A 21,377-nucleotide genomic window follows, 5' to 3' on the forward strand; every position below is an offset into this window, starting at 1 on the left:
GCCAGCAATGCCGCTGACATCCCCTCCTGCTCATGCTCATGTCTGGCCAGCAGCTTCCTTCTAGCAGAGAGTGAGGTCGCCCCAGCCACCCCATCTCTCACAGACCCCCGGAACTCTGCAAATGGCAGGAAGGCCAGCTGCGAAAACACCTTTCATTCCCAAGAGACAGAGCCACTGCCCTTCAGGGCACAAAGGTATGTCTGCCACCCCCTCAGTTTCCCCTCTCCCACCCCTGCCACTGAGCCCTGCCAGCACCCCATGGACAACACTCATACCTTATGATAAACTCCCCCTCCCTGCATTCTTCCATTCAGCAGCTTCCTGATATGACCATGTCCCACACCTTCTCTAAACTGGGGGTGCCCCTCATTCTCCCACACCCCCCATTGCCTCAGGGGCAGGGGGGCCCCCTTCCATGCTGGTTCTCTGCAACAGGTCCAACCCTTGACTCTCTCCTCCTTTTACTCTGGGTCACCATTCCTAAGCTGTGGCTTCAAAAGCACCTCACGTCACACTTCAGCTCCCCTCCCCAATATCCAGATTCCTTCTGATGGATTCTCCTGAGCCCCCTGACACCACTGTGCAGCCCGAGGCAGGCCAGTAGGGTAAACACCACCAGTAGCCTCCAGTTGCTCCAGCTGGGATTCCATTCTCCTGCTGACCTGGGTTTCTGCAACTGTGATCGGTGGATTACAGGCATTGGAATCTCCCAGGAATCTACTGAAACACAGCGGCCCCCTCCTCCCCCCAGTACTGAGCTGGATAGTCTCTTCCAAATTCATGTCCACCTAGAACCTCACAGTGTGACTTTATTTGGACATAGCATCTTTACAGAGGCAATCAAGTTAAAGTGAGGTCCTACTGGATTAGGGTGGGCCCTAATCCAAAGACTGGGGGTCCCTAGAGGAAGAGAAAACAGGGGCTCAGAGACATGTAGAGGAAAGACAAGGCAAAGACAAACACGGGAAGAAGGCCTGGTGAGGATGGAGGCACAGTGATGCAGCCACAAGCCCAGGAACACCAGGATGCTAGAGGAAGCAAGGAAGGATGCTCCCTGAGAGCCTGTGGAGGAGGCACAGCCCTGTCCATACTGTGACTTCAAACCTCTGGCCTCCAGAACTGCAGAGAATAAATCTCTGTTGTTTTAAGTCACCTAGTCTGAGGCAGCTCTAGGATCTACAGTGCTCCCTTCTCCTGACTTAATCAGGCTTCCTGAGACAGAGCTGAGCCTCTATCTGCACTTTCCAAGCACTTCGTCTGAGTGTGAGGCTCGATGGTAAGCTTCACGAAGGTAGGGAATTTTGCTTTACTCGTCACCTGTATCCCCAGTGGCTAGCAGTGCATGGCATGTGGCCGGCTGTTAAAAAATGTGTGCTAAATGCAAGACTGTGCATCTGTGTGGCAAGAACTACTCAGTAATAATAACAATAAAATGAGACAATGTGCACCAAGCATTCCACAACATCTGGCAAATGGGGCCCAATAAACATCTACTCCCTTACCTTAGAGCTTAGAGTGCTGTGGGAGTCTTTCAAAGATTACATAGAAACCAGCAATTGTTGGAAGGAGCTTTCTAAAAACAATGTTCATCATGAACAAAGCCAGTCCCTCAGCAATGGAAAAACCAATTTGTTCCAATGAGTAAGAAATGTGAAGTCTTTCACTCTGTTTGTTAACTGGTCCTTTTGACCCTATTTCCTTTTTAAAACTCAAGTCTCCCCACTTCCTGCCCTGGTTCAGATGCCATCTCTTTGGATCATGGCCAATACCCATGTCTCCAAAGCCAAGGTCATTTTCTTTCTTACTTTTTTTTTCTTTTTTTTGGCCCCCTTGCAGCATATGGAGTTCCAGGGCCAGGGATCAGATCCAAGCCACAGTTGTGACCTACATTGCAACTGTGGCAACACTGGATCCTTTAACTCACTGTTCCGGGCGGGGATCGAACCTGAGACCTGGCACTGCACAGACACACTGATGCCATTGTGCCACAGCAGGAACTCCACCAAGGCCATTTTCCAGTGATCCAGCACTTCCCCCACACAGCTCTCCTCATGTCTCAGGAAAACTGTGAACATCTACAGAGACCTGCATCCCAGAGCCAATGCTCCTGGTCCATCTCCCTCTCCTCCCCTTGTCACTAGACCACTCCAGGCAGGTCACTGATGCATGACTATCTCATGCTGTCCCTCGGCCCTGGCAGGTGAACTTCCTCCACATCTCACCTCCTAAAAGCTTTTCGCACCCACCTAGGCAATGAGGGGCCACCATTGGTACAATGGTTAAGAGTGTGTACTTTGGAGCCAGGTTGTCTAGGTTCAAATCTTGGCTCTGCCATCTCTCTGCTATATGACCTTGGATAAGTTATTTAACTCTAAACTTTAGCATATTTCGGAGTTCCCATCGTGGCTAAGTGGTTAACAAATCCAACTAGGAACCATGAGGTTGCGGGTTCGATCCCTGGCTTTGCTCAGTGGGTTAAGGATCCGGCCTTGCCATGAGCTGTGGTGTAGGCTACAGACGCGGCTCGGATTCCGTGTTGCTGGGGCTCTGGCGTAGGCTGGCGGCTACAGCTCCAACTCGACCCCCAGCCTGGGAATCTCCATATGCCACGGGAGTGGCCCTAGACATGGCAAAAAGACATAAGGTAAAATGGGGATAAATGAGGAGAGTTTAGTACCTACTAGAGGGGGTGCCTGAGGACTTACATAATGGCAGGGGCCAAAGTCAAGCGCACAGCAAGCACCCATTAATGGGGAAGAGCACTGCTAACTTTCACTGGCTGTTTTGACCATTAGCAAATGGAATGGCCATAAGGAGTTTGATGACTATCCTCAGCTGTGCTAAGGACCTGAGAGGGGCTTGGGCCTGTTTTGGTAGAGCCTCTCAGGGTCTGCATAATACACAAGGTTCAGTAAAGGGCTGCCTGATAACAAGCTGTCTTCCAACAAGCTACAGGGACGGTGGAAATGAGCCAGCACCCTGCCTTCTCAGACCCACAGCCAGGCTTCCTGTGGCCACCTGGCTTCATCCCTCCTGATCTGAATGCTCAATCTCCTTTACCCAAAACAGGCTTCCAGAGAGGATCCTGACACCCACCTAGGCAATGAGGGGCCACCGTTGGTACAATGGTTAAGAGTGTGTACTTTGGAGCCAGGTTGCCTAGGTTCAAATCTTGGCTCTGCCATCTCTCTGCTATATGACCTTGGGTAAGTTATTTAGAGGTCAGATAAAAATTCTCCAGAAACCATTTCATGGCCCATCTTAAAAGTAACTATGCAGGAGTTCCCATTGTGGCTCAGCAGGTTAAGAACCTGACTAGTTACACGAGGATGCAGGTTTGATTCCCTGGCCCTGCTAAGAAGGTTAAGGATCCAGCATTGCTGTGAGCTGTGATGTAGGTCGCAGAAGCAGCTTGCATCCTGCATTGCTATGGCTGTGGTGCAGACCAGCAGCTAGAGCTCTGATTTGACCCCTAGCCTGGGAACTTCCACATGCCATGGGTACAGCCCTGAAAAACAAAAACAAAAACGAAAAACAAAAAACAAAAAAAACCAGTAACCACGCAAAATAAATCCTGAAATATTAAAGGATAATGGAGTATTGTGTCTGCAGCATGGCCCAGTAGAAGAAAAATGTCTGAAGATAGAAAAAGGGAATGAGAAGGCAAATGTGCTAAAATGTTCATAGCTATATACTGTGCTGGCAACTCTTCTAAGTTTGAAATTATTTCAAAACAGAAAATTAACACAGAAGAGATCAACGAGAGAGTTCCACTAAGAGCTGAGAGATCTGTACCACCCCAGATGGCTGCCCAGGGCGTTCCCCTGACCAAGGGGAAGTTCTCATTACACATCACTGTCTTCAAGGCTGGTTGCAACTCCCCTGCATGTCGAAAGCCAGACTCCAGACAGTAGATCGCAAGGCTTTAAGTTCCAGCTCTCCCACTTAATTGAGGACCCTGGCTGAAGCCCTTGGAGGCTGTGTCTGTACCAGCAGATGGAATTACTGGCAGCCATGCAATCCACCCACCAGACAGTGAGGTCTAGGAAGGCAGTGTGTGGGCTGTAAAGCGCAGACCCCCCAGATAAGGCATCTGTGATGAACACATACCGATGGCGGGGCCTCTTATGCAGCAGCTGCTCTGCTCAGAACTGGGGAGACAGCCCTGGCTTGTCCTCAGGGACCTGCCATCTAGGGAGGGAACCATATCCAAATGGAATAATCCCATGAAAAAGTATACAATTACAAACTGTGCTGAGTACTGAAGGAATAATTGGAAGCTAGTGAAAACACAGCAAGCACCCAGCCTAAGACAGGGAAGGTACCTCTGAGAAAGTGGCTGACAGCTAAAGAACACGTAGGTTACAGCATATTCTAGTCTCACAGTGAACACAAGTTAAGGATCCTACGAGGAAGGAACAAGGCAAATCAAGAATAGGGGGTGGCAGGAGTTCCCTGGTGTCTCTGCGGGTTAGGGATCCAGTGTTGCCACTGCTGCAGCTCAGGTCACTGCGGTGGCTCAGGTTCAGTCCCTGAACTGGGACCTTCCACATGCCTCAAGCACAGCTAAGCAACAAAAAAACAAACCACCCGATTAGAAAAGGCAGGGAGTTCCTGCTGTGGTGCAGCGGAAATGAATCCGACTAGGAACCATGAGGTTGTGGGTTCGATCCCTGGCCTCGTTCAGTGGATTAAGGATCTGGCGTTGCCATAAGCTGTGGTGTAGGTGGCAGACACGGCTCAGATCTGGCGTTGCTGTGGCTGTGGCTCCGATTAGACCCCTTGCCTGGGAACCTCCACATGCCACAGAGGTGGCCCTAAAAAAAAAAACAAAAACAGGGAGCACAAATAACAAATGCTGGTGAGGACACGGAGAAAGGGAAACCTCCTACACTGTTGGTACGAATGAAATTTGGTGCAGCCAATGTAGAAAACAATGCGGAGATTTCTCGAAAAACTAAAAATAGAACTACCTTATGACCCAGAAATTCCACTTTGGGTGTATGTACATCTGAAAAAAATAGAAACACTAATTCGAAAAGATACACACTCCCCAATGTTCACAGCAGCATTATTCACAATTGCCAGGATATGGATGCAACCTAACGTCCTTCAACAGATGAACGTATAAAGATGTGGGGTGTGTGTACATATATAAACACACACACACATATATATATAATAAAATACTTCTTAACCGTAAAACAATGGAATTTTGCCATTTGTAGCAACATGGATGGACTTGAGGGCATTATGCTAAGTGAAATAAGTCAGACAGAAAGACAAATATTGTATGATATCACTTATTTGTGGAATCTAAAAAATACAACTAGTGAATGTAGCAAAAAGAAGCAGACTCACAGACATAAGTAGTGGTTACCAGCGGGAGGGGAAGGGGCAAAATAGGAGTAGGGGAGTTAAAAAAAGCATTATTATGAGATTATATGAAGTCTTATCTGTGAAACTTTTGAAAATTGTGAAGGACTATAGAACTTAAAGAAGCTTTCATCCAATTTAAAACAATGTAATGCACGGACCTTATATGGATAGTGATTTGAACAAACCAACTATAGGGTTCTCGTCGTGGCTTAGCCGTTAGTGAACCTGACTACTATCCGTGAGGACAAGGACTCGCTCAGTGGATTAAGGATCTGTGCTGCCGTGAGCTGTGGTGTAGATCACAGATGCACCTCAGATCCCGCATTGCAGTGTCTGCAGCTCTGATTCAAATCCTAGCCTGGGAACTTCCAGATGCTGCAGGTGCAGCCCTAAATAGACAAAAAACAAAAAAACCCAAAGCAAGTATAAAAACCATTTCTGAGACAGCTGTGAGAACTGAGTACAGACTGAGCAATAAAAGACTATTTTTTAAATTTATTTTTAGGGCTGCAGGGATCAAACACACATCCTTATGGATGTTAGTCGGGGTGTGCATGGCTGAGCCACAACAGGAGTTTTGCAATAATGGCATATTTGCTACATTTTGTTTCTTTGTTTGTTTTTTGTTTTTTGTTTTTGTTTTTGTTTTTTTGCTATTTCTTTGGGCCGCTCCTGCGGCATATGGAGGTTGCCAGGCTAGGGGTCCAATCGGAGCTGTAGCCACCGGCCTACGCCAGAGCCACAGCAACGCAGGATCTGAGCCGCGTCTGCAACCTACACCACAGCTCACAGCAACACCGGATCCTTAACCCACTGAGCAAGGGCAGGGACCGAACCCGCAACCTCATGGTTCCTAGTCGGATTCGTTAACCACTGTGCCACAATGGGAACTCCTGTTTGTTTGTTTTTAAAGGCCTTCATCTGTTAGTAGATATTGATGGGAGAAATGACACACTGACTGGAGAATAAGTGAAACAGGTACTGAACCTGGGTGGGAAGTACATGTGTATCTTTACTTCTGTGTATCTTTTAAAATTTCTACATAAAAGTTAAGGAAGAAATAGTGGTTCATACCAAAAAGTCAAAGTTCTCAGTGGCCTTGATTTTTTTTTTAACAGTGATCAGAGAAGCCAACTGTTATTACACACACAGTGGTCTACTTTGTCACATTGAATGACTCCTCCTATTTTACTGTAAGGATGAACCACAGGGAAGCCAACTGCCCTTCAACACACATTTAGGTTTTCTCCAACCTCTCCTCACAGTAACCGAGTCTATCCAATTCTTGATGCTTCTTTCTGTTCTTATGATCCTTCCCACCCCTCCTTGTCACCCCAACCCACCTCTCAGGTCAGGGGATGACCGTTTCTGGACTAAGTAAGCAGCTGGTGCTGCCAGCATGGATGTCCCCATGACAAAGAATGTCCGGGCTCGGTACCACTGCTCCAGTGACCTGCAAGGGAGCCAGCGCCTCAGGACAAGTCAAATTTGGCCTTGGGTTTCGGTTTCCAAGCAACCACCACTGGAGTGTAGAGGGAAGCTGACACTATAGTGATGGGGATAAGAGGGAACTTGAGGGCTGAAGGTCAGCAGCTCTTACCCAGCCTGACACAGGTCGCAGGCTGGTTCCCTGCTGCAGATGGGCCTCTCCAGATCCTGGCAAGTATTCAGAGTTCTCCACCTCTTCTTTTCTATCCTTTAGTGCTTTTCCCATTCCAGGGTCCTGATCCTTTTAAACACAGCCAGGAGACATCATTTTGAGCTACTGAAAGGGCATGGTCTCTTTTATTTAAAAAAAAAAAATTGGGGGGGACTGCAACCAAGGCATGGAAATTCCAGGACCAGGGATCAAACCCACAACATAGCAGGGACCAGAGCCACAGCAATGACAATGCCAAATCCTCAACCCACTAAACCACCAGGGAACTCTGGACATGAACTTTTTTCAAAGTCTAATATCCAAGGTTTGCAAAGTTATTGGGAACCAGACACCCTCCCTCATCACTGGTACAAGTGCAAGCTGGTGCGACATTTGGGAATTTTTTTTTTTTTTTTTTTTTGCTTTTTAGGGCCACATATGCGGCATATCCAGATTCCCAGGCTAGGGGTCAAATTGGAGCTACAGCAGCCAGCCTACGCCACAGCCACAGCAACTCGGGATCCGAGATGCGCGTCTGCGACCTACACCATACTTCACGGCAAGGCCAGATCCCCAACCCACTGAGCAAGGCTAGCGATCAAACCCATATCATCATTGATACTAGTCAGATTTGTTTCCACTGCACCACAACAGAAACTTTAACATTTGGGGATTTTTTTAGCTGGCGAAACTCAGTTAAAATCACACCCAGCAACCAAAAATTCCATTTTAGGAATTTACTCTCACGACCACACTTGCAGATAGAAGATAGGATCTCCATTGCAGTGTGGTGTAAAATCAAATGCAACAGGAAAAAACGATCCAACTACCATCAGGAGAGGAATAAATGAACAAATTATGTATATACATAGAGGGGAATATTACTCGGCAATAAAAAAAGAAATAAACTCCTAAGAGAGGAGTTTCGGTTGTGACTCAGTGGTAACGAACCAGATTAGTATCCATGAGGTCTTAGGTTCAATCCCTGGCCCTGCTCAGTGGTTAAGGATCTGGTGTTGCTGTGGCTGTGGTGTAGGCCGGCAGCTGCATCTCTGAGTTGACCCCTAGCCTGGGAACTTCCATATGCCAAGAGTGCAGTCCTAAAAAGACAAACAAACAAACACCTCTCAATAGATTCAACAGAGGTGAATCTCAAATTTGTTACACTAAAAAAAAAAAAAAGATAGAAACGAGTATGGACATGTTACTCCATTTTTATGACACTCTAAAACAGGCAAACTAATCCACACAGACAATAAGCAGATGAATGATTGCCTAGGGCTGGGAGCACAATGGGTGAGTGACTGAGAAAAGATACCTGGGAACTTTCTAGGTTGATGGAAGTGTTCATGTCTTACCATGATAGTAGTTACATGAGTGTACACATTTGCCAAAACTTACTGTACACTTGAGGCTTATACACACTTAAGATCTGTACATTATACTATATATAAATTACACTTCAATTTTTTTAAAAACAAAGCTGCTCCATCTATATATCCTACAAAGAAATGAGTTAATCATGATGTTACCACACAATAAAACCTTATGAAGATATCATACAAGAACAGTTGACAACCCAGAGAGTTACATAGTATATACAGTTAAGAAAAAAATTGTGGGAGTTCCCGTTGTGGCACAGCAGAAATGGATTCAATTAGTATCCATGAGGATTCAGGTTCGATCCCTAGCCTCACGCAGTAGATCAGGGATCTAAAGATGCTGTGAGCGGTAGTGTAGGTCGCAGATGTAGCTCAGATCCCATGTTACTGTGGCTGTGGTATAGGCCGGCAGCTGCAGCTCCAATTTGACCCCTAGCCTGGGAACTTCCATAAGTTTTAAGGCATGTGTGGCCTTAAAAAAAGAAAAAGAAAAAAATTGTTATGGAACTATAATATACTAGGATGAATAACATAAATATACTTTATGTAAAATAAAGTGTATATGTTTGGATTAAAAAAACAACGAAAAAAGAAATGTTCCATGCATTCATCCAACATAAATATATTGAGTATTTAATCTATATCTTTGTTGTTCAGTGTGCAGAAAGACCCCTGGAAAAAAAATCCCTTCTGGTTATGGAGCTTCTGTTTGGCTGTTTCATTAAAAAAATGTAAATTACTTAAATGCAAACATTTAAAAAAATCAAATGGTGCAGGGAAGTGTGTAAATTCCACTACTACCTGGGTGAGAACACACACACTTCGTTTGTTTATGCACAGAATAACTCTGGAAGGATTTATGAGAGATACTGGGATCAGTGGTACCTTTTAGGCCAGGAAACTAAAGGAAGAGGGGCAGAGGTGGAAGGAAGCCTCTTCACCATCCACCCTTTCCTGCAGCTTGGGGTTTCCTCTTTTTAAACCATGTTCTTACATATCTATTCTAAATAAACACAATCAATTGTTCCTAATTTTTGCTAAAGTCCAATAATCAGGAATTGGATAGAGAAGAATGACACATCTGAAGTTCTCTGTCATGGCACAGCGGAAATGAATCCAACTAGGAACCATGAGGTTGCAGATTCAATCCCTGGCCTTGCTCAGTGGGTTAAGGCAGCTGTAGCTCCGATTAGACCCCTAGCCTGGGAACCTCCATGTACTGCATGTGCAGCTCTAGAAAGCAAGCAAACAAACAAACAAACAAACAAAAAAAGTATGACACATAAATCAGAGTATGATATACTGTGAAATTAACAAAGTGTTTTGAAAAAAGATCATTTTCCGTTTTTATGGGAAAAAAAATCCAAAGTAAAAATGTATTGTGATGACACACATACAAAACTACAGAAGAACCTTCATTAAAAGGTCAAGAGATTACTTCCACGGGGTGGGACAGTGGGGAGAATTTTACTTCCTTCTGTTTGCTTGTATTTAGTTTTGCAGTTTCCTAAACAAACAGAAAACCCATTCTGTGTGTGTAATAACTTTATAAAAAAAAAATGAAAAGAGAAAAAAATAGCAGACCAACAATGTCCCCTCTTTCTGCCAGATCCTCTCAGAGAATTGCTGGCTGCCCTCTCTTTACCCAAGGGGCTGTGTGGTTTAGGAAGACAAAGAACACAGGGCCAACAGTCCCTCCCTCATCTAGGGGGCACAGGCTTTCCCAGCCAACCGAGGTTCCGCCAAGACCCTCCCCCAAACACACACACAAGCCAGACGCCAGGGAGACTGAGGGAGGACACCCATACCCATTTTCTCCCAGGACATCGTGGAGGCTGGGACAGTCTCTCTCCCAATTTACAGATGAAAGGAAGGCTACAAGCTAAGTCTGCTTCTTCCCAGACAAGGTGCACAGAGACCAAATCTTAGCTGAGTGCTGAAGGCACAAGGAGCACTTCTGCATTCTAAGACATATTCCATATTCTAAAACACCAAGTGCAGATTCAATTTTGCCCCCAGCTTCCTACAGAATACAGGTGAGGCAGTGGAGTCAGGGAGCCTCCAAGTTACCTGCCACATTCAATGACAGCTCGTCCAGCCTCTGAGGCCCATTGTCCATCCTCTGCATACACCTCAGGGGCAGGCCAGACCATTTCTGCAGGATGCACGCGGGGAAACTCCTGCGCACACCAAAAGCCTCACCTTATCTCCAGGAAGGGGCCCTGCGGGCCAGCTGCTTAGGGTCTCACTTGAAGACCACCACCCTAAGGCAGCCCCATCAGGAGGTACAGGCTTGTCAATACCAGCACTGGTTTTGAAAGTGACACACTCCTAGAACTAAGCTGGGCAGACACAGGGCCGTTTCTGGGCAGTCCCAAGAAAATTTTCTTGTGGGTAGATCTGGGTGTGCCTCATGATTTGGGAAAAACTGCCCGCCTGAGGGTGCAGAAACCCAAATGGAGGGGAAGGGAATAGAAAAACCACTTAGGGGATGACCTAGCCAAATGGCTAAGCATGGACCTGGGTCACCACCTTCTATAAGGAGACAGATGTTCAGCCTTACAGTGGGGGAAATCAAGGAATTTAAGGGGAGGAGTGAGAAGAGAGAATAGTGGTGTTGGAAAAGGGAAATAAAAGGATATACAATCTTCAGGGGTCACTAGAAAATGGTACTCTTTTTTTAGGATGCCTGCAGCATATGGAAGTTCCCAGGCTAGGGGTCAAATCAGAGCTACAGCTGCCGGCCTACACCACAGTCACGGCAATGCTGGATCTGAGCCGAATCTTCAATCTACACCACAGCTCACAGCACCGCCAGATCCTTAACCCACTGAACCAGGCCAGGGATCGAACCCTCATCCTTATGAATCCTAGTCGGGTTCATTAACTGCTGAGCCACAAAGAGAACTTCTGAAAGTGGAACCGTTTTAACCAGGTGAAGGACAAAGCTGGGATGGGATTCAGCCACATCTGGCTGTCAGAGTTCAGGAAAGAGAGGATGGCCCCCCGGGGAGGCATCTTCCCCTTTCCCTGGCCAGGCCAGGGGAAACAGCAACAGCCCACCTCGTCCACCACCGAGGTAGGCAACAGCAGAGGTCGTATCACTTCAAGGTGAGAAGCACCATGCACAAGTGACATACTAGGACCCACCAGGCGGTCAGCCCTTCCCAGTGCCCAGAACAAGGTAGAGCCCAAGGCTGCCGGCTGCTCAGGGTGGTTTAGGGAGATGCCAGCTCCTGAGGACCATCTAACACAAACTAAAACACAGAGCCTGCAGTGTCCCAAGAGGGCAAAGCCTTGATTATTCACAGCCTTGTACTTCCATTCTTTGCTAAAATGGATGTTTTTTTCCTAAGCAAACTTATGTTCAGCCTTTGAAACAATTAGGAATTTGATCTCAAGACCGTTACTGACACCCTCTGAGTCCTGCAGTTTCCCATTTACAAAACAGGGTCAATCCCAGCTCTGAGGCAGCAGATACGAAGTGTAACTGAGATAATACACAGGGGCGTGCCTGGCACCCTGCCTGAAACACAGGAAGTGCTCAATTAACAGCAGCCCTAACATTATCTTCACCAAAGGTCATTTGTTTAGTGTTTTAGAAGGTCTTTGTGTAAATTCAGTCACAAATCAGTAAAAATGTCCTTTATCAGTCCACTGTTCAAAACACATGGTCTCAGAGTTCTTGCTGTGGTGCAATGAGCAATTGATCTGGCTTGTCTCTGAGGAGGTGCCAGTTCCACCCCTAGGTCGGTGCAATGGGTTAAGGATCTAGCGATCCTGCAGCATGGTGTAGGTCACAGCTCCAGCTCAGATTTGATCCTTGGTCCGGCAATGTCCATATGCTGCAGGGGTGGCCGAAAAGGAAAAAAAGAAAAAAAAAAAAACAAAAAAACAAACATGGTCTCACACAGCGAGACCTTTAAGTATGTGAGGAAGCCAGCTTCAGAAAGCAGGAAAAACACATTCGGTGGCTTCTCGCTCCGCAGATCTCGAATCTGGGGTGGTGGAGACCCCTATGTGACTCCAATGCTGGGAGAAGGCGAACACCCTACGGAAGAGGAGGGAGCCTCTGGCACATGTGCTCCCGGAAGCCCCAGGCAATAAGGCTACCAGGTCATGCCAAGCAGGGCTTGTCAACGGGAAGTAGAGGTCAGGAAGGGGGTACTTTTTCCGCAAGTACCCCCCCAAATCCCTATATTTAGAGTTTTCCATAGGCTTTCCAAGAAGCCTCATATCACAGTGATGAGGGTCCTTAAACATTTCCTTTGTTTACTAACATAAGCACTTCCTCCTAACTGGAGTGTAGATTATGCGTAAAATGAACATAAATCAAAAGGAGACCAGAGCAAGTTCCATCTATTGTGCTGCTCATTAGAAGATAAAATTCAGGAAGGGAAAACAGAACCTCCCAGCAGAGGCCTGGGAAGCATGATCTAGATTTCTCTTATCTGGGCTCAAGTTGCAGCTCTTTTCCTAAGATCTCGAGGCTGGACTTTGGTCCAGACCAGTAAATCTGCCCTTGTGGGGAATTCTTTTTCTAGCCCTTCCCTTTCCTCTCCTCCCTGCACGTTATCCAAGGAAAGAATGAGACTAAGTCTGTAGGAGGCTGGGAGGTAGCCTCCACCTGATCCTGTGCCTGGCACCCCAGACAACACCATGGTCACTCACATAGACTGCCCCAGCTGGGGCAGGCGGCATCCGTTGGGACATGCCAAAGCTGGACAGAGGGTCCCTGGAAAGCATTCCTATAAAACCACTTGATGTGCTCTAGGAAAGTCCATCTGAGTCTGTCCTTCCCTTCTGTGCTCCCCCAGGGGCTGTGCCTGCAGCAGGTGAGGCAGTGGACACCCCTTACCTCCCTCCACACCACCCACGGCCTGGGAAGAATGTAGAGACAGCAGGCACACCTCACGCCTGCAAGGAGCTCACAGTCTGCTGAGTAGGACAAGTTAATACCCAGGTGAAGGACCAAGACAGAAGCATGAGGTTGGAGCCAGCACACATGGGGTAGGGGAGAGAGGCCTGACAGACAAGAAAGTTGGCCCCCAAGTTGAGAGCTGTTCTGTGTCCTAATTTCATCATGTGCACCCAGGACCTGCTAAATTAAATTGGGGTGGATGAATCTTTCGGCAAAAAACAAAACAAAACAAAAAACAAAAGGAGTACCCATTGTGGTTCAGGAGTAATGAACCTGACTAGTATCCGTGAGGATGCAGGCTCGATCCCTGGCCTCACTTAGTGGGTTAAGGATCCAGCACTGCCATGAGCTGTGGTGTAGGTCACAGACAAGGCTCGGAAATGGCATTGCTGCAGCTGTAGTGTAGGCTGGCAGCTGCAGCTCCGACTCAACCCCTAGCCTGGGAACTTCCATATGCTGCAGGTAGAGCCCTAAAAAGCAAAAAACAAAAACAAAGACAAAAAACAAACAAAAACCCAAAAACACCAGAAAAAATAAAAGCTGTACACTCCTGGAGGCATATTCCTGGTTACTAGAAAAACATCACCAACAGCTTCCTTGTTACCATCAGCCTGCTCCTCCCCTCACAGTCAGTAAAGAAGTTCAAGGGCACAGGTATGACAGTTAAGAATCCTGATGCCATCTGGCTGGCATTCCCAGTCCCAGCAGGAAGTAGCTGAATGAGGGGGGGCTCTGGGTCTGCTCCAGCAGAAGCAGTAGGGGCCAGGCAGGGGGTAGGATGATCAAAGGAGTAATTTAAGGCTGCGCACAGAACAAAGGTGGTGTGCAGAGGAAGGAGAGGCAGCCATCTCTCCACAGCGATTTGGGCAGGAAGAGGGTTCCACTCTCCCCCTCATCAGTCAGCAAGCCTTACCCGGGCTGGTTAGATCTTGCTGATGGGGTCTGGCTTTTGTGTCCTAGCCCTCAGCAGGTATGTGACTTATGGCCCACTTCTGCCTTTCCCAGCCTCACCTCTATTACCACTCAATGGTCCAGTGAGCCAATGCTGCCTTTCTTATGAGGATTACCTGTCATGCTTGTGAACTCCTCGGAGGGTAGGTCACAAACCCCAAGCTTTACCTTGACCATGCACTACACAAAAGGGGCTATCGGCCTCACATGGAGCATTCATTAGGTGGAAGAACATGGCACCTGTCATGTACCTGTCATGAGCCTCACAAGGGTCTCAGGTGCTCTCAATGAATCCTAATGTTCCCAGAAAACATTTCCCCCAGTTTACAGAAGAGGAAATTAAAGAAGATTCCCTCTTCTCATCATTCTGCAGAGGAGGCTCTGTACTGGACACTGTGGCCTGGCGCTGAACAAGACAAACACAGGCCTGTTCATCTGCAGCATACATTCTCGTGGGGGCGGGGGGGGGGGGGACGGACAATGAGCAAACAAAAAATAATCTCAGATACTGTAAATGTTATAAAGAAAACAAAACAGGATGATCTGATAGAGTGACAGAAAAGCAGATTCCAGACAGAGGGAACACTCCGTGCAAAGGCCTTGAGGCATGAATGAGCTCGACTTATTCAAGGAAGAGAAAGGAGGTCGGAGTGGGATGGAATAGGAGACAAGGGAGGAAAGCAGGCTGGGATGGACTGTGTCAGGTATTACAGGTGGTCCTAGGACTGGGGACTGTAAGTACAACAGGATGACAGTGGAGCTTTGAGCAGAGAAGCAACACAATTTAAGTTCTGGTTGTTTGAGAAGCATGGACAATGGGGGCCAGGTCTAAAAAGATTAAATAAGCCACTCAGGGAAGTTTCCATTGTGGCTCAGCAGTAACAAGCCCGACTAGCATCCATGAGGATACATGATCAAATGATCCCTGGCCCTGCTCAGTGGGTTAAGGATCAGGCAATGCCATAAGCTGTGGTGTAGGTCACAGACACAGCTCGGATCTGGCGTTGCTATGGCTGTTGCATAGGCTGGCAGCTACAACTCTGATTCGACCCCAAACCAGGGAACTTCCATATGCTGCAGGTGTGGCTCTAAAAGGCATAAATAAATAAATAAATAAATAAGCAAGCAAGCAGCTCAGGTTTCACCACCATTGCTAGCTTGCATTCAACACCAAGGTTTGTTTCCAATGTCACATCTTATACAGTGTAATATCATGCTATATTAGAATCTCATATCTGACAAAGTGGGACTCCCACTGTCTCCATCCTTCCTTCCTCCCTTCTTGCACCAGTCAAGGGAGGATAGCTGCTCCTGGTTCTATGAGAACAATTCAGCAGCATATTTGGAAATACATTTTGTAGTCATCTGGCCACATTCAACAAAGAGTATGACATAATCACCAAAGGAACCCAGTATGGAGAAAAGGGAATCCTTCTACGCTGTCGGTGGGAATGTAAACTGGTACAACAATTATGCAAAACAGTATAGCGTTTCCTTAAAAAAATAAAAATAAAAAGAGTTGCCATATGATTCTGCAATTCCACTCCTGATCACGTATCTGGAGAAAACTCTTAATTCGAAAAGATACTTGCACCCCAATGTTCACAGCAGCACTATTTACAATAGTTGAGACATGGAAACAACCTACATATCCATGGACAGATGAATGAATAAAGAGGTGGTACACAGATACAATGGAATATTACTCATCCATAAAAAAGAACAAAATAATGTCATCTGGGAGTTCCTGTTGTGGCTCAGTGGTAAGGAATCCAACTGATAACCATGAGGATGCAGGTTCCATCCTTGGCCTTGCTCAGTGGGTTAAGGATCTGGTGTTGGCATAAGCTGTGTTACAGGTCACACACGCAGCTCTGATTCCAAGTTGCTGTGGCTGTGGCTGGCAGCTGTAGCTCCAATTCAACCCCTAGCCCAGGAATTTCCATATGCTGCAGGTGCGGCACTGAAAAAAAAAAAAAAAAAAAAGCCATTTGCAGCAACTTGGATATACCTAAAGATTATCATACAAAGTGAAGTGAAAGAGAAAGACAAATATCATATCACTTATATGTGGAATCTAAAATATGACACGAATGAACTTATTTACAAGACAGAAACAGACTCAGACCTAGAAAATTAACATGGTTATCAAAGGGGAATGGGAATGGGGAGGGATAAATTATAAATTTGGGATTAGCAGATACAAGCTACTATATATAAAATAAACAACAAAGTCCTACTGTATAGCACAGAGAACTCTATTCAATATCCTGTAATAAACAATAATATAAAACAAAATGAAAAAGAGTATATATATATATATATATATATATATATATCACTGAATTACTTTGCTGTACACCAGAAACTAACACACTGGGGAGTTCCCGTCGTGGTGCAGCAGAAACAAATCTGACTAGGAACCATGAGGACACAGATTCAATCCCTGGCCTCACTCAGTGGGTTAACCATCCAGCATTGCCGTGAGCTGTGGTGTAGCTCACAGATGAGGTTCAGATCTGGTGTTGCTGTGGCTCTGGCATAGGCCAGCAGCTTCAGCTCCAATTAGACCCCTAGCCTGGGAACCTCCATATGCCATGGGTGTGGCCCTAAAAAGACAAAACGACACACACACAAAAAAAAGAAAGAAACTAACACACTGTAAATCAACTATGCTTCGATAATAATAATAATAATAAAAATCTAGGATTTACCCTAATAAGACCAGCTGCAAGGCACAGGTGACCTCAAGCATCACCTTCTGAATTTTCTATCTCTAACCTGTAAAACCTGGACACACCTGTCCTCCCTGAAGATAGGCAGTCCAGTGGTGAACTAATATGGCATTATGGCATGGGGGAGGCACAATTAATGGGGAAATGCCCGCCCTGCTCCTGTGAGTGGCTGGGAGGGGAGATGAGAACATTCTTGCTTGGACACAAACAGTTGAGGATTCTCAGACAACTGAGCTGATGGAGTTTATATTGCTCTCACAAACCCTTCTTGCTAGAAAAGAGCCAATGAGGTCAAAGCCATTCCTCCCCAGCTATAAGCAGAACTGTTGACAACCATTCAAGCCTACGATAAACAACGAAGCCCAGTTTCCATGGCAGGCCTCACTTTCATTCAGCCACTATCTCCAGAAAAGGACCAAGACCTTACGGCCTAGTCCACCATCCCAATGCCTCTGCTTTTTAAAATGAACCATCAAGACTGGATTTCTTCTCCAGGCACTTAGAATGTGCCGTACCTTGGGCCCTTCTATTCTGGAGATAAGACAGACCAAGAGAAGTAGAGCAAAGCCACAGTCAGCACAAGCAAAGCAAGAGAGAGACAGACCAGTAGAAACAGATAAATAAAAAGAAAAAATAATTGATTTGAGTGGAAGACAGAGACCCCCTCATGACGAAAAATCCCTGAATAGCTGGTAACTTTTTTTTTTGGCTGCACCCAGCACATGTGGAAGTTCCTCGGCTAGGGATAGAACCCCTGCCAGAGGAGCAACCTTAGCTGCTGCAGTGACATCGCGAGATCCATAACCTGCTGTGCCAGGGAACTCTAGCTGGTGACTTTTTAAGCAGAACTCCACAGTCACCAGGCACAAATGCATCGGATGTGAGACCTGTTTATGTAGGGACCCAGGTAATCCACTAAGAAGACTTCTCCCTCACTGTACTGGGTTGCAGCGTGTCCCCCCCAAATTCTGCCCAGCACCTCAGAATGTGGCCTTATTTAGAAATAGGGTCTTTTCAGATGTAATTAGTTAAATTAAAGATGAGGTCATTCTGGATTAAAGTAGCCCCTATTCCAATGACTGATGTCCTTATAAGGAGAGAAAATAGAGACACAGACAGACATACAGATAGAACACCATGTGACAACAGAGTCAGAGATGGGAGTGTTGCATCTCCCGGCCCAGGAATGACAAGGAACACCAAGGAATAGCATGGCCCTGCCAATACCTTGCCTCCAGAAGTGTAAAAAGACGCATATTTGTTGTTTAAGTCCTCAGGGTTGTGCTACTTTGTCCCAACAGCAGTGGGAAACCAATATACACCTCTATTCACATTAGTTCCCCCAAACCACCCTTCCCAGTCTCAACCCAGGGGCAGGCCGAGACTCTAATCCACCTGGACTCTTCCACCTTCCCAGAGCCCATCAGCGTTTCTCCATTTGAGGTGAGGGGAGAGCAAAGATCACATTTCAGCTGCCCCCACCTTCTGCCACCAGAGGCAAACAGGCAGGGGAGTGTTTATTCTCTCCACACGTTCTTCTAGTTTTGTAGCTTCTTTAGATTGGTGTTTCTTAAATCTTGTTCAGTCCCATCCTAGAGATATTTGGAGTGGTGGAATAACTATGTATGCTTTATACTATCACTCACCTAATCATTTTTTATATCAAGTCACTACTTCAAATTATTTTGAAAGGAACTGCTACATCGTTACAATATACAGAAAATCAGCACCATCCTATGCAGAACTTGCTAGACGTATGTTTTTAAAGTGCACATTAAAATAAGTACACAATAATTATTTTTAAAAGTCCGTTCATGTACCATTTAAAATAATCTCAGGTGACAACGCTATGGGATATATCACCTTAAGGAGTACAGTTTAGCTGTCTAAGAACTCTGGGCTCCTAAGCAGAAAAATCAATGTAAACTCTCCTATCTCGTGTCTCACCTTCCGCCTGCACGACTGTGGCCGCAGGAGGAAAGAAAGGCACTGGGAGCTCCTAGTTTCTCCACTCCGGGGGACTTGAGGATACAGAGTCGAGAGGGAAAGGGACTTTAAATATCTAGTCCTGCGAGTGACAAGAGCGGGGAGGGACTTACCTTCTCGCGCAGAGTGCAGTGGACGTCCGAGGCGACGCGTCCTTCCCACCACGGCTCATCCATCACCGCTTCAGCAGCGCAGCGGTCTGAGGCTACCAGGCTTTCAGGGCGCACCCTGTGTGGACACGGGCAACTTAGGCGGCAACACGCCCCCGGACTCTGACCCCCGGCATCCCTATCCTCGCAGTTCCCTGCCGGGGGTTTGGCTGGGCGCCCCCTCCTGCCCTGCTCAGCAGAGCTGTCGGTCGCCTCCCGTCCCGGGAAGGTTGCGGTGCCCCGTCCCCTCTGCTCGCGGAACCTGGGGCGACCTGGAGCTGTGCAACAACTTGCAGGATTTTTATCTTCCCTTCTGCAAAAGTTGCAGAGAAAGTTGCCGACCCCGCTAGCTCTCCTGAAGCTGGGGCTCTGGCAGCGGCCACCAGCTCGCCGTCCCCAACTCCTCCCCCGCCGCCCAGTCTTTGTCCTGCTCCCACATCCTGCCCTCGAGCCGGGGCGCAACTCACGCATCTCTCTCCGGGCGTGGGGTCTGCGGGCACCGGGCCCCTATCAGGATAGAGCCGGCGGTACCCGCGGATGCCTGCACGCGGTTGGGCCCTTGCGCTGGGCGTTCCACGATCTCGACTGCCGCCTCCGCAGCCTGGCTCGCCCCCGCCGCCTCGCCCTGCGTGCGCTCGGGTCCCGCCGCGGCTCGCAGCCTCCCGGCCGCCGGGGGCCTCCCTCCGTCGCTGGGGGAATTGGGGGCCGGGCCTCGCGCATGCGCCGCCGGCCCCCGCACCTCGCGGGGCTGGGGGTTGGGAATTGGAGTCTTTCTTTCGCCGGCGCTGGCTGCGTTTCCTGTCAGCTCTCCTCCCCTGTCTCTGTGGAAAGCTTCCTCTCACCTTGGTTGAGACTCCCAGGGTCTCCTGGGCACCCCGCGGGGCTGACGCGGGAGCGCTGGGTCCGCGGCTCCACCTGCGCGCGCCACTCGTGAAAGGCGCGGGCAGGATGCCCCTAGAAAGTTCTCTCGCGCGCGTGCATCGCTCTGGCCATCCTTATCTCGGTTCCACCTGTTTTTTCTTTTACTTTTTTTTTTTTGTAACCTGCTCTGCAGTGGGAGGTGGATTTCCAAGCGGGCAATTCCCGCGAAAGCTTTAGAAAATCTGCTCTTCATTATCCTCGAGTCCCTGTTTCCAAAGGAGGTTCATATCGGTATCAGGAAATCAACGATATCAACGGTATCAGGATAGTTTTTGTGCTCCTGCAAAGTGTAAGCTCTACACCTTACATTGGAAGAAAACCAGTCTTTTTGGAGGGTCCGGTAGATGGAAAGCTTTGTTTTTTTAATTCAGTTGATTGTTTTCGGAAAGGCACTCCCTTGAATCAGCTCCTCTGGTGGCACAGCTTCGGACTGTCCCCTTGGCAGATTTTTTTTTTTTTTTTTGGTAATACTTTGGGAGATTCACAGCCTTGTTTCAAATCCAGCTACCAACTGGGTGATATTTTCCAAGTTCCCCAGACTCTAAGCTTGGGAACCCTCACGTGTGAAATGGAAATAAAAATTGCAGCAACCTGCTGGAGATATTGTCATTAAGACATTTGTGTAAAGGGATAATGGCCATGCCAAGTATAAAACAAACACTCAATAAACCAGCTGCTTTCTGACTGGTTTCCTGAAAGCAAACACTTACTTGGAAAAAAATTTTAAAGTCAGCTTTGATAAACTTCAATAGATGCTTAAAGAGAAGTTTTAATGCAAAAAAAATTATGAACGATTGTGAAAGTGAAAAATAACTAATAATAAACATAAATGCACGTTCCTAATAAAGAAATTATGAAGGTTGAACATAGTATAGGCTTGAAGAAATAAAATAAGGTGAAAACATCAACTTTGCTTGGATTAACTCAATAAAATTCTGAATGTCGTGGGTACATAAGTGTGGAAGAGGGATAACACTTTCTAACACTCAACTGGAAGACTAGGAAAAAAGGCTAAGATTTTTGTACTTTAAAAATGGATGGATCTGTATGTTACCAAATCTAAAATCATATTACAAAGCTGTAATTCAGACAGTGTGGTGCTGACACGAGAATGGATGGGTAAGCCTCAGTGGAATAATTGAAAGCTTAGAAACATATTCCACAAACTTAAAAATTAACTGTGTGAGTGTGGCATTTCACTTTTGAGGGGGAAAAGGGAAAAATTCTTCCATAAATTTGGCAAGTGGAAATTTGTTAACATAGAGGGGCAGAGTAAAACTAGGTTTTATTTAAACTGTTATCAGTTTAAATCCA

At 46.8% G+C, this 21,377-nt stretch overlaps 1 protein-coding gene across 1 annotated transcript in view; it reads right to left on the reverse strand.

Moving 5' to 3' along the window:
- CCNJL (cyclin J like) overlaps positions 1 to 19,999 on the reverse strand; it is a 62,999-nt gene extending 43,000 nt beyond the window's left edge. Inside the window, exons 1-2 of the mRNA XM_047780932.1 lie at positions 19,610 to 19,999; positions 19,107 to 19,221 (exon numbers count right to left, since the gene is read on the reverse strand). Coding sequence (XP_047636888.1) covers positions 19,107 to 19,169 — 63 coding nt within the window. The 5' untranslated portion in view covers positions 19,170 to 19,221; positions 19,610 to 19,999. The remainder of the gene's footprint in view (positions 1 to 19,106; positions 19,222 to 19,609) is intronic.
- Positions 20,000 to 21,377: the final 1,378 nt, after the last annotated feature.

The sequence above is a fragment of the Phacochoerus africanus genome, chromosome 1 (genome assembly GCF_016906955.1).
Source record: "Phacochoerus africanus isolate WHEZ1 chromosome 1, ROS_Pafr_v1, whole genome shotgun sequence".
NCBI classification, from domain to species: domain Eukaryota; kingdom Metazoa; phylum Chordata; class Mammalia; order Artiodactyla; family Suidae; genus Phacochoerus; species Phacochoerus africanus.